Here is a 14,420-nt window from a genome sequence, read left to right as displayed (position 1 = left end):
ATATGTAGGGCTTAGCATCCGTGTGAGGAAGGGAGAAGACAGCGGGATCATGGGAAAATGTGAGGAATCTTTGGTCGTAAACAGAAATTTCATGGAAACACGGCATGAACAGGATGTGATGGTTAACTACTCTCTGAGGTGCTTCTGATAATAGTAAGAACTCAGAGTTTGTGAGGAACGCCGTATACCACAGCAGTATTTTGTGGTAAGTAGATTGGTATATCGCTCTACGAAGACGAGTTTTTCAGGAAAATATTTGGGTTGAGCCATACTGTAGCCTGAGGCACTGAAAAGATACAGTTTCATTAGTAGAAAAGAACAGACTATTAACAAAAACCTATCTAAAACCCTCAAGAACAGTCCCATACCATTATACCACCACCACATCTTCACAGCTTCTCTGTGTTAAGTTTAAAAACATTTTAGAGATTCAATAGAAATGTAAGTATTTATTATTTATGTGGACACTAATAGAGATTCATTGAAACTCTTGGCAGCCCAGCACAGGCTGCTGTCTTCAATTCCAGCCCTGCTATAAAAGATAATGAAGCGTTTTAGAGAGACTTTAGGTGCGACATTGAGAGAACACAAGTATAGCCTCTGGATAGGAATCTCATCATCCACTGCAGTTTGGTCCCATATTTCAGGTCGTATGGGGATCTAAACAATGTCTTTTTGAATTGTCGTTCAAGGATCTTTAGTGTAATGTCGCTTAATCTTTTGAATTAAGCAAGACCAGAATGTGGAGGGAAACTAAATGGGAATGCCCATTCATTTAGATTAAAGAGGGTAAGCAGTATTTTTTAATAATTATCAATGTAATTAGTTAATCTTAATTTAATTTTACCTGATAATTCTGAGAAAATCCTAATTTTTAAACTATTTTTGTTTACATTTGTGACATGAGAGCTCAGTAAAAGATCAAAATTCAACTAAAACACGTATTTATGTAATTTGTTACATTTAAAATTATTTCCTTTGGAGTTGATGGTTTGCTCAACTCAAAATTTTAATTTCATTAAAAACAAATATTTTTAAATGTAACAAATTACATAACTTTTGATATTTTTTTCAATGTTTTACTTTTTTCAGTTTAACTTTTCATAATCTTTAGGATATGTCTTACTTTCTTCCACTGCTGCGAAGCGAGGTCCGTGCTGTTACCATGACGTATTGAACAGTGTATTAAAAGTCTGCTTTCTTTGTAAAATTTTTGAAGCCTTTAAAATTAACACAAATAAAGCACTAATCATTTATGTATCTGTAATATTAATAATTTCTGTTAGGTGACCATGGTATGAATAAGATGACCACCATCAGAAATGAATGGACTTCCTTAGTGGAACCAACTGTCCAAAGTGTTTAAGCCCCATTAACTTTTATTACCAGACATCTTTATCCCTTACATAATAGATAATAGTTAAAGATTAAAACTAAGATTAATGTGATTAAAAAAATATTCCTCTAATTTGTCTGTAATTAATTCATAACGATTTATGTGATAATTTGACACCTTTACTTTTATTATTAATACCATCATTTTCCAACCTGCAGTTTCATATTTATCTATTTGTTAAACTACTTAATTATTGCTAAAACATTCCTTTATTATGAGACTACTACTGCAAAGTTCCTTCTGTTTAATTGGAGAGTTTGTGATTTCTTAAATAATGTAGTAGAATAATTTAAAAACAAAGTTTAAATGATGTTACTTTTTTGTGGTTTATTAAAAAGTCTCACAGGGAGATAAAACCTTCCTCGGGTGAGTTTTAAACTTTATTCCATCTGAAAAGATAAAGACATTCATTCCGACATCTTTTGTCCTTGGTGAAAGCAGCAGGAAGGCTGATAAAACGCAATAAAAGACTGTGGCTTCTGGTACATGACTTTAAAGGTTATTTCTTTCTTCCTTGGAAGGTTGTAAATTTATATTTCATCTGAAGGGCTGTGATCTTAATGTTTTTTCCTGACAAGACACAATGCCAGGAGTACATTGTATATCGAAATAACACATTTCAAGCTGGGGAGAGACCATTTTCTAAAGCTTTCAGCAATTTAATCCACAACAGAAATGTCAGGCATAGGTCAGCTTTGCAGGAAGTCGAATGTAAGCATGATTTATTGCTTATTACTTTGCATACTTCACCTATCTCAAATCTATTTTTCAGTCCATCCATCTATTTTTAATTATCAATTTCTAGGATCTTTTATTCTTGAAACTCCAGAGGTTAGTCCAATCGTGTATGAAGCTAATTTTTCCTTGTGATTTATAGAAATATGAACAGACAAAATAATATGATTTTAACCATATCCAAGAATCAGCTTGAAGATCCACTCACATAAAACTCATGTTATTGGTGTTTTTAACATTTTTATGATAATGAAGGACATATATTGAGAAAATAAGCTCAAAATTGGATTTCTAAGTGTCTATTTATTCAAATTATTGTGAATAAGGAGAAAACAAAATCTGAAAAAATATATTTTTGACAAAAAAAAAAAAAACGATTGGCGGGCAACAAGCTCTCTGAGGAGACAACAAGGAGGAGAAGAGGGGCGGGGTTGCTCAGTGCTAATGGCCCCGCCCACAATTTAGAAGTTAATTTCTAATGAACTACTGCCACTCTGCAGGAACTATGTCCCCATTAGGACGCAGAGTTTTTTTTGTCTAAAAATGCTGTAATCATAATTTAAAAAAATAAAAATAATATATATATATATATTTATATATTTGTATTATTATTTTTTAGACATTTCAGAATTTCATGTTAGCTGAGGGATTCTTTTACTGTCTGTCCTTAATAAGGCTGGGCGATGCTGAGCATTTGGGTATAGATCCGATACCAATCCAATATCGCTGATACCAATATCAATATTTTTTGTAAATCCGGTGGATGTGACATGAACCTTTAAATCTCAACTGGTTTTGCTCGCAATTAATAATTTTTTCCCTTTTTTAAATTACTTGATAAACATAAAAACAGAATTAGGAACATATTTCCAATTAAATGGATAACAGTTTATTAAAATTAAACTTCTTGAAATTGAATAAAAAGTGAATAAGTGAATGCAAAATGATTAACAAACAAAAAGAAATATGTGACAATGATATAAAAATGTTTAACAATACTATCGATCTCCGATATTTTGGATCGATCTGCCCAGCTCTAATCCTTAACTCTGAGAATCCTGGGTAGTTTGTGGTTCCACTTCCAGCTGGTTACCAGTCTGTGCTGTCAGGATCTATCATCAGCTGTGCTGCTCGGATCATGTCGCCCCATTGAGGACAACAGAACCTGCCTCCTCTTTAGACCTGTTAGTCGCGTTTACAACATTCACCACCTCCTGCTTCTCACCTCCTGAGAATAACACCTTTAATGCCATCCACCATAATTTTATACTGCTGACACATCCAAGGAGAGTGCACACACACACACATATACACACACAAACCTTAGTCAGTGTATTAAACACCAACACTAAAGTGCTGTAAATCAAACAGTGTGACATCTGCAGCAATGTACTCAAGAGTAACATTTACTTTGACAGAGATAGGGTTCACTATTACCGCAGTACTTCCTTTCTAAAGTACTGTGGTAATAGTAAAATTTAAAAAAAACCTGTGTTGTCATTGGGACATAGTTTCTGTAGAGCATTAGTAGTGCCACACTGCATACATTTTGGGCATATTGCACGGATGGAAGTTGGACACACGTGAATTTACGGGGAAAATTTGAGAAAAGTTGTGGTCTTAATGTACATTTTTTCACAATTTATCAAAAATGAACCATGTTAAAACCATGGAAGAATTACAAATAAACCTTGAAAAGAACACGTAAACCCCTGCTTCATGGAATTTCTTCACTTTGACACGAGGCAGAAATATCATTAGGTGAGTACCATGATCAAAACTCAAACAAAACTAAGTTAATCCTGAAAGATTAACTCAAACTAGAAGTTCAAACTGGAGCTTAAACCAATTAGAACTAAACCTTGAATAGCCAAAACTAGAACCCAAAAATCTGAACTAGATCCTAATCCTAAACTAAAGGTTGAACAGAACTGAATCTAGGTTGAAGCAAAATCCTTTTAATTTAAGTAACATGATTAATCCAAGCTGGGATCATTTTGTGTTTATTGTATGTACAGGTATGTCAAGTGTCATGTTGAGACGGCTGTTTTCAAATATATTGTGGTCCTTTCAAGTTTTCCATAGTAAAAGTGTAATACTGTCATAGTCAAACCTACTGGTCCAGGTTTTTACTAGTTATCCATCCCTCTAAGGTGATACACGCACCAAATCCTCGGCCCCACAACCACAAAAATCCGGCCCAAACCCATAAGATTTACACACTGAGCATAAACTACATAAACCACATAACTTGTGTGATTCTCAACCAACTAACTCATTTTAAGTTAAAAAAAAAACATTACCTCACTATCTGAATCAATTTTAATATAATTTAGTCTTTACTTTAACTCTGATAGTGGTTAAACTTGTGTTTTATATTTTGATAGAAATATATATGTAGCATTTTAGGGTGAATATGAAGAGTGAATTCTTGTTCCAGGGTCTGGAAACACAAATTGTTCCATTTGGGGGCCTTGACTGCTACACATAGGTCTCAGTTATTGCTTCTTCATACAACAGAGATCATTTATCAAAATGGAACATTTATGAGACTTCTGAATGTGTGAGTAACCTGGGTGTTCTCTTTGACCCTGAGAACAATTTGATTCCACTAATTAAAAAAAATATAATTATAGCATCCTATAATTTAATGAATATCATATTACAAACTGTGCCAGAGTGCTCTTACAGATCCTCATGTTTTGAATGACTTTATTTTAGAACTGGAGCAAAGAAGCAAAAATGATTCTGGCTCCAACAAAGTGAAGTCACTGTAGTCGCTGTTTTTCGCAATACGGATTTCGCCGCCATGTTGGTGTCACAAACAGGCAGACAGCTGGTTCCACGTGCAGCAGGTTTATTAACAGTCCACAGAATAAGCAGGGTCAGACAGGCAGGGGTCATACACGGGCATGGGATCATCCGAGACGAGCGAGAAGAGGAGTCAGAGTCCAGGCGAAGGTCGGCGGCAGGCGGTAGGCGGCAGGCGGCAGGCGGCAGGCGGCAGGCGGCAGGCGGCAGGCGGCAGGCAATCAGAATGGCAGGGTCGGAGGCAGAAGATCAGGTCAGGAGTAAACGCTCAGAGTTGCAGGCAGGGTGGCACAAACAAAGCTTTGCGGGGAGTGGAGTGTGGAGCCAGACTAAATGCTGAGGAGGTGATGAGGTGATGGGGAACAGCTGATGCTGATGAGTCCAGGAGATGGCAGGTGGTGAGCTCAAAACTCTGGTGAGCGCTCCCTCTGGTAACTGGAGACGGTAGCAGCAGGTTGCTCCATGACAGTTGGGATCAGAAATCGTCAGTATGTAGTGATCATTGCTAGCAGTAAGTTACAGTAAGTTGCTGTTTTTAACGATACAGACGTCGCCATGTTGGAGCCAGACGTCATCAGTAAGCAATGATTGGTTCGGATCGGTCTGAGTCAACATTTCTATGGCAACAACTCGCTAATCGGGAGTGAGCTTGTTGGAAGGCCACACCCCTACCACTTAAAATCGAGGAACAAAATCTGTAAAAACATTTCACCATTTCAAATGTTCTTGTACTTCTGTACACGTTTTCAATCCTGTTTGAACTCCTTACATAAACAACCTTTTTACGTTCTTCAACTCTGGATGAAAGGCTGAAAACATTTCTTCAGCAATGTCCGAAGTACTACCGTTTCTCTGAAATTAGATTTAGCATTGCAGGATAACTGTGAATGCTATTGCTGCGTGTATTTTTCTTTTTTTTATGAACTTTCTTGAACTCTCTTGAAGGCAGCACGGATGAAAGACGCACTCGCTGTGCTTTCTTCCAAACACACCCCATTGTCCTTGACCGCTGCAATAAAACTGATGTTCTTTCAGCAGTGACATATTTTCAGTTTTTTGCTATAAACCCTTAAAAAAATGACATCAAACTGAAATTATCTGTTGGAAAAAAATAAAAAAAGAGCTGATCAGTGTGTTGCCTTTAGCCCTCCTCAACTTTTATCAGCACAGATGAGGAATGTCAGGGGAAGAGGTTGCAGAACCAAGGACGAGGAGAGTAATGTCTTCTTATATAGAATGCTTCAAGCTAGGAGTAGTGAAGACAACACGAAGCCCATCAAGAGAAGAACACAACACATACTGTATGAAAGGGGAGACTGACAAGTGGAATCAGCAGCGTGATTAATGTGACAACCCTTAAGAAAAGGTTATGGATCCAGAGGGAGCTCTAATGTCTCAAAGACATGGAGGAGAAACCAAAGTCCAGAAAAGGGCTCGACTCAAGAGAGGTGATAAATTACAGGAATAGTTCACTCATGTGCTTCTTTGTTCTGTGTCTCCTATCTACATTCTTCTTCGTTTATTATATACTTTCAGTTTGAAGAAACGCATCCTAATGTTGCAATTTATTTGAGTTAGTTTAAGTGATTCTAGCAGTGCTGGAATAAGCTTTCCAGGAAATCATATTCTGACAGGTTGTTATGAACTCTTCCTCATTATAGCTGCTATGTATTTATTGTGGCATAATAAAGCCACATATTAACATGAAAAATGTCCAAATATTTACTGTAGCGGTTGTGCAAGAAAATATGCTTTTGGTTTTTTATACTTGGAGCATTTTTCATGTTTGGTGCTCATAGATTTTGCCGAAATAACAGAATAGAAATAAAAAAGTCTTAAATACTTGTGACAGTCTTAAGTCTTTTAACTCCATAAAGCTTTCTATGTCAAATAATCTGCAGAAAATTCTGGAGTTTTATTTGTTTGTTTTTGTTTTTTAATTAAGATGCTTTTTAAACCTTTTGTCAAAATCAAAATTCTTAATGATATAGAACATATACTGGCTCCTTTTTTACCCACTGTCTCAAATTTGATACAAACATTTTAACATGGTGTAACTGTATAATAAATACATAATTATTAACAAATTTTGCATTCTTTCAACACAGAAAATAGTCATTTAAAAAAATGACAAACAACAGATGAATTATTCTCAGCATAAAATTAAAAAAAATAGCAAGCCTTTTTACCGCCAAAAACACTTTTGGCGGGAAGTATCCATTTTAAAAACGAATTTTAAAATTCTACTGCCTCTAGTGGAATGATGGTGAACTACAGGGCAGAAATACAATGTTTATACAATTGGTTATTAGGAAAGGTTTTGAGTATGCTAATGAGAAAGAGATTTCAGAAATGTATGTTTTAAAATATGATACAAATGTTTAAATAGGGTTCAAGTGAAGCATCTTAGTCGTCATCCATATCAGCTTTAACATGTGTATGCTGAATCTTCTTTAAAACAACAAGCTCGGGCTGAAAGTGCTGTGTTGCTTTTAGCAGCCTACAATTAAGGGAAGGCAGTGGGCTGATATGGTGTCAGTGGAACTAATTACAGGTAATTAGAAGTCAAACATCTTACAGTGACAGAATAAAACAAGGTGAATTGTCTGGGTCTTAATGATGGGTTTAAGGGATGCATCGTGTCATTTATGGCAAGAGGGGTACAGTTTTTTTTCTTTTGTTTAGCCAAGCCAGCATTGCATGTTAAATGCTGGGACTGTCAGTCATTTAAAAACTGAGCTGACACCTCAGCCTGTGGGTCAGTGTGTAGCAATCAGAGACGGATGCAGTTGTTGAAGCAAATCCTAGCAAATATGTGAACACGGCATGCAAAAGAAGTAGAAAGTTTAGAAATAAATTGGAAATATTAGTATTTTGGCCATTTTGTTGGGACTCTCCCTCTTAGCCGCCCTGGTGGTCTAGTTGAAGTCAGAATACTCAAGTGAGGAGTAAATAGAGTTTAGAATTCAGCACTTAAAACATACCTATAGTTGTGGAACACCAAATTGGTGCTTTATAACAAGCCTGGATGGTGCATTTGAGATTTCATAACCATCAACCCATTTGAAAATGTGGTTCTCTTTTCTGACTTTAACTCATTTCTTGTTGGTGGAAGGACTCTCAGGCATGATTCACAGCTGTTACATCAAAGAACAACATATATACCTTTTGCAGATGACATCGTCCTGTTGGTTTCAAAGAATAAATACCTCAACAGGTTGGAGAAAATTGAGAACTTGCACATGGAGTGTCTGATGTTTTGGTCCTAAAGTAGAAACCTGTATTTTTAAATGTTATTATATAATGTGGTGAGGTGTTAATACATTAAATTGGACAGGAGTTTATCTAGGAAAATAAAGACAGATAACCTCTATGGAGAGAAAATAGACTCACCCCGATTTGTGTGCGCGTAACTTTGGATTTGTGCGTTCTTAATTCTTGATTTGTAACTCACACAATAGATTTTGTGCATTACTTTGTGTACTTGCAATTGTGTATTCACATGTACAAAAAATGAATACACAATAAAAAAAATGCAATTTACACATGCCCAACTTAAACTTAAAACTTGAGTCTATTTTCTCTCCATAAACCTTGCACAAGGGGCAAAAATCCAAAACACCTTAGGTTGCAGGCCGAAGAGGATAAACATTTGTTGAACACACTAAAACTAAATTTTTTAAACTTTAAAAATATTACTTTTGACATAATTCTGAATAAAAATCAAGCAGTAATACTATTCCAGAATATATCAACTTAAACCTTAATTAAGTTTCAATATTTTAGTCTCTGTAAAAATATATTTTGTCAAGATTTTAAGAGGAAAAAAGTGCAAGATAACATTGTGCCATTACTAACAAAAAAATAAAATGATCTAGAGGGCCATATCCGGCCCCAGGGCCTTGACTTTGACACATATGCCTTAGTGCACACATGTTGCTTTTCAAGCCAAGCAGCTTTTTTATTTATTTAATTTATTGCTTTTAATTATTTTAAAAATAATATTGAAAAAAATATATCTTTCCCTCCTAAAGGAGGTCTAGACTTACTTCCAGCGTCAGCACGAGGATCACATTCAGAGCAGCTTATCGAACTCCAATTGGAACTGTTTTGGTTGAATGTTTTAATCCCTTTTAAATTCACTGAAGGAGTCAGATACGTTCCAATAGGAAATACCTTATAAACAAAATGTATTGCTTTATTTTTATTAATAAAAAGTAATTGAGTCAATTTCTATACATTTTCTCCCTAAAAACAGCATCACGACGTGTTTGAAATCTTATAGCCATTTTTATTATTGAACATCTCTGTTAAGGCACAGTAAGCTTGCATAGTATTGGATGCACCAGTAAATGGATGTGGGGTTTGATGATATTTTAAGCAAAGGAAAGAATTATAAATTGTTGGATTTTCCACTTTATTTCTTCATTAATTACTTAAAACTGTGATATCGTTGTTCTAAAACACTTCACTTTCCTCCATCTGTCAAACACTCACCGGCCCCTTACAGATCCATTATTGGCATCTTTTTAACTGACATTTAGCCCAGTGACATGTCCCTCCATCTTCCCCCCTAAGCTTCCCTCCTCAGCTCTGCTGGAGCTTCCATTTTATCCATATTTTAAAATTCCTCCTCAGTTAAATGGCCCTTGTTTTTAGTTGTGCTCCAGTGAAGTGATGCTGCTGGCGCTCCTTTAGTGCGGGGTATTCCAGGACAAAATGAGCTGCAAGATTCCTCCTATCCATTATTGATCCATAATAAACCAGGCTTTGCAGAGCAAGTGTCCGTGAAAAGAAAAAAAAAAAGTTGTACTATATCTTGGCAAACATTTGTGGCTCTGTTTGCCAAAGATAAATGGAGCATTTGTTTTTGAAGCAACTGTAAAACTTTTCTGAAATGTAATTTTTAGAAGTGAAATAAATGTAAAGCCTAAATTAGTAACAACAAAGGGAATGCAGTGGGCGGATGCCCCATCCCATTTGGACAGCCATCTGTATCACTCAGGGAAAGGCTGCTGAAGACAGTTCTGCAGAGCGGCTGATGCTGATGCATTTTGACACTGATGGTTCGCAAAGCTGACCTTTAGGCTGTGGAGTGCTCTCCAACAACAGTTGTCTGTCCGTCCCCCAGTCTAATGAGGATGGATCCCCAGCCAGCAACTCCAGCATGTAGCGGCTGCTTGCAGCTTTCTTTTTAATCACAGCTTCTTATGTTGTTCCTTCCAGAAAACATTTTTATTTTTTATTTTTTTTGCAGGAAAATTCGATTTTATTCACTTTCACGCCTCAAGAATTGTATTTATTTTTGTTTGTTTGGTAAAATGTTGCTGATGTGATGCCACATCTTTGCACATCTGTGTCCATCATTTCAAACAAACACAGAAGAAGGTAAAGTTCTTAGTTTTCTCACAAAGCTTTCCTGATTCCTGCTTAGGAGTCGGGGAGCCCGGCGCTCTCCTGCTGCTCGTGCTGCTCTCTAGTGGTGTTTGCATTCTCAAATATTTACATGCCAAACACAAAGAACCTCACTGTGGGGCAAGTGTTCCTAACAAACACCTGACCACTCTGTTTTGGATCAAAATAGACGCCGTCGTTGAAGGTCAGCATTTATACGGAGGATAACTGTTTGTGGAGTACTTGTAAATATGTAGTTTGTTTGATTTGTGTATTAAATTACGTGATTTGTTGTAGCACAATTTTAAGAAAATCTCCATATATTTTTCATTTTGGTGCTAAAAGCAAAAAATAAAAAGTTCTGTTCTCGTAAAGTGTTCTTGGATCTTTTAAGATGTATGTGAGATGTTTGAAACCTTTAGAATTATTCAAGAGGTTTGACATTCTGACTCTAAAAAGACAAAAGATGTCATTTTGCAAACTTAGAGGTGATGCGTTTTGGACTGACATTACTTTAATGACTGAGACAAATATTTTTCAGGGTTTACCTGAGAGTCCAAATGCTCACAAAAATCACAAGTATGTCTTGACATCCCATTAGTTTCTGCAGAGACAGAAACACTTTTGTAAAATCTTTGTACAAAAGCAAACTTTTCTAAAGATATTGCAAAGAATTTATTTAAAGAGCTACTCCAATCATCTTTTTATCTACTGTAAAAGCATCTTTTAATTAAGATTATCACATTTTTTGTCAAAATTTTTAAAATTCTGTCGTTTTTAGGACAGTTTCTGCAGAGCAGCAGTAGTTCATTAGAAATTAGCCTCTGAGTTGTGGGCGGGACTGTTGGCCCCAAGTAAGCCAGCCCGCCTTCCTGTTGCTGAGAGCTCTCTGTTTACACATTCTCCAGCTCCCTCACAACCCCAACCTAACATTATCGGTTCAACATCCAAACAGCTTTGAGTCAGATCCCTGATTAGGCGAGGAAACCAAGAAGTACATCGAGCGGAGCAGTGAACTTGTGTCCCGCGGTGTGAATTTTCAAAGTCACAAACGAGCTTGTCTGCTCTCGATTTATAATGATTTTAATAAAGAAATACTTTATATATTAATTTTCTTTATATATTTGTCCTTCATCATCAGAAAAATGCCACAAGAACATACTAAAAACCAGATTTGTAGGGAAATATCGATGTTGCAATATATCGTGATATTTAATTTGTTATCAATTTAAAATGTTGATTTAAAATGAGCGTCCTTTAGCTTAACTTTTTAATTAACAAAATTTCACAGGAATGATTTTTTACCATTTTATAACAATTAAAGGTGTTGAGGTCATTTTTTTTCTGTCTTAAAAAAGTGAAATTGTTCAGTTTTGGGATATATTGCGATATGTAATCGCATTGTCAGACTCTTGCGAATACACACCACTATTAAAAGCACAATTTTCTTTAGAAAATCTTTTAGTTTCCAATTACTATTCAACCTTGAAGTTTCATACAGAGGTTGAACTCCCCGTCTGTCAGCACAGTGCAGGTCAGCCTCTGACTGTTTGTTTTGTCTGCAGGAACTTCTACTACATCACCATGCTGCGAGACCCGGTCTCCCGCTACCTGAGCGAGTGGAAGCACGTCCAGAGGGGAGCCACATGGAAGACTGCCCTTCACATGTGTGACGGCCGCTCGCCCACGCAGGATGAGCTGCCCACCTGCTACAGCGGCGATGACTGGTCCGGCGTCACGCTGACAGAGTTCATGAACTGCCCGTCAAACCTGGCCAGTAACCGTCAGGTCCGCATGCTGGCCGACTTGAGTCTGGTCGGTTGTTACAACCTGTCCTCCATGAACGAGAGCCAGCGCAACCACATCCTTTTGAGCAGCGCCATGAGCAACCTGAAGAACATGGCCTTTTACGGCCTGACGGAGTTCCAGCGCAAGACGCAGTACATGTTTGAGCGGACGTTCAGCCTGCGCTTCATCTCTGCCTTCACGCAGATCAACAGCACGAGAGCCGCCAACGTGGACCTCAGCGAGCTGGTGCGCAAGCGCATCGAGGACCTCAACTTCCTGGACGTGCAGCTGTACGAATATGCAAAGGACCTGTTCCTCCAGCGGTTCCAGTTCACCCGACAGAGGGAGCACCAGGAGGTGCGCTTGAAGAGGCGCGAGGAGAGGCGTTGGCTGCGGGAGCAGAAAGATCAGAGCTGGCCGTGGTCGCCGAAACACAAGGGGAGGGCAAACAGAGGCGGGACAGGGGGAGGAGACTTTGAGAAGGAAACGGAGAGGAACTTACCCAGCACCACGGAAGATTACACGAGCCAAGTGGCTCGCTGGTAAGACCTGATCAGAGATGGGAGAGTTTTACAGACATTTTGATCAACCCACTTTATGTAACACCATTAATATGTGTCCTGCATCTATTTGTCAGCTTCAGTGTGATTCAAGTAGTCTGCTATCTCGTCATTGACGAAGAAAAAGCCAAGTCTGTTTGTCTGAGTTCCCTTGGGTGTCTTAAATCTTTAAAATGCTGTTTTTATGTTTTATTCTTGCCTTGTTTTTTTATTTACAGAAAGTTATGAAGTCAGAAATGATCAGACTGTTTTTATGACACTTATGGAGTAGACTTGAATATCATTTTTATAGTTTAACTTAAACTCAAACCGGATCAGTTATAGATAACCGACTTGTGACTGAAACAGCACAAAAAATGAAGCATAAATGAGGTCTATTTATTTATAGATTTATAATTCCACTGCTGCAGGTTCACAAGGACTCTGTCATCTCTTTCAAAAGACAACGCTCCATGAAATGATGTTTGCTGTCAGAGTTTAATATTGCAGCAGCAGCATTGACGCATCAACGGCGAGACCCACCTTGTGTGGATCTCAGAGGGGTTTCTCACAGATCAGTGTTTGACACCGCGATAAGACGGCGAAGGTGCAGATTTCCAGAGAAATCTTCACGAAAGCGAAAGGCTGCAGGTTAGACATTGCTAAATCATCAACATTTTATTTGACACTCAAAATACAGACTTAAAATAAAGTTTTCTCAAAAAAATATTTTTTCTTCTTGAAGATAGTTACATCTTTTTCTCCATAAAGGAGAAATAAGCAGAAAGATTTTTTTTCTAATAAAAGCAGTAAGGCGATAAACCTGCTGTGTACCCAATATTTTCACAATAAAAGTCTTTCCCTCTTATTTCTAATCAGAACTGATCAATTGCTTTCTGAATGGCAGTTAACTGACAGTACAGATGCTGAAGTGTGTGAACGCGACCGCTACGTTTCCTGACTGAGAATGAGATGATCAGCAGTCAGTTCCCGGCGCCATACTGACCGTTTTTTCCGTGTTCGACGAGCTGACGGAGCTGCAGACTGTTCCCAAGTCAGTCCAGACTCAAAGAGCCTCAAAGCAGACGACGGAAGAGGAAAAACGACTCCTGCTTTATGGTTTGAATTCTTTTGCTAACTAGATTTTATCTGATCGAACAAACGTTAATGACTGAGCTGCTTTAGTGTCAATTACCTCATGTTTACTCACCACACATGCATATCAAAATTTGTTCAAGCTTTTTCTTCGTTTTCGTGTGACTGAAATACCTCAGGTGTAAAAGTTTGACCACATTTTGTTGTGTTTTCAGTTTAGGTCTTTAAATGCACCCATCTGAATAAACACTTGTTTTTTATTTTTTTCAGTTAGTCAAATATGTGAATAAATGAGCAAATGACAGACAAAAATAGAAGGTGTTGGACATGCAGTTGCACTTTTATTCTGTTTTTTTTTTTGTTTTGTTTTTTTAAATCGTGAGCTAAAAATGATTGATTTATAAAAAACTCACAGACAGATGTGTTAAATATCCAGTTTTTGCTCTAAAAATGTAAAAAAGATTTCTAAATTTTACTTTTTTTCTTCAAATTAGTGCAATATTTATTTTTATTTTATTTAAAAACCAGCTATATGTTTTAACAAATATAATGCTGAATTATTTTGCATCCAAAAGCTGGAAATCTTGCAAAAGATTACATGAAATACTTACAATAAATTAAAATTCAAGTCTCTTTAGTGGCCATGCAGATTTAAAAGGTTT

General features: G+C 37.1%; 1 protein-coding gene across 1 annotated transcript in view; it reads left to right on the top strand.

Moving 5' to 3' along the window:
* The window catches only part of hs6st3b (heparan sulfate 6-O-sulfotransferase 3b), a 92,034-nt gene extending 77,985 nt beyond the window's left edge, over positions 1 to 14,049 (top strand). The window contains exon 2 of the mRNA XM_024287278.2: positions 11,902 to 14,049. Coding sequence (XP_024143046.1) covers positions 11,902 to 12,670 — 769 coding nt within the window. The 3' untranslated portion in view covers positions 12,671 to 14,049. The remainder of the gene's footprint in view (positions 1 to 11,901) is intronic.
* The last annotated feature ends 371 nt before the right edge of the window (positions 14,050 to 14,420 follow it).

The sequence above is a fragment of the Oryzias melastigma genome, linkage group LG21 (genome assembly GCF_002922805.2).
Source record: "Oryzias melastigma strain HK-1 linkage group LG21, ASM292280v2, whole genome shotgun sequence".
NCBI classification, from domain to species: Eukaryota; Metazoa; Chordata; class Actinopteri; order Beloniformes; family Adrianichthyidae; genus Oryzias; species Oryzias melastigma.
The sequence above is the reverse complement of the archived record's forward strand: the minus strand, read 5'-3'. Positions and strand labels throughout refer to the sequence as shown.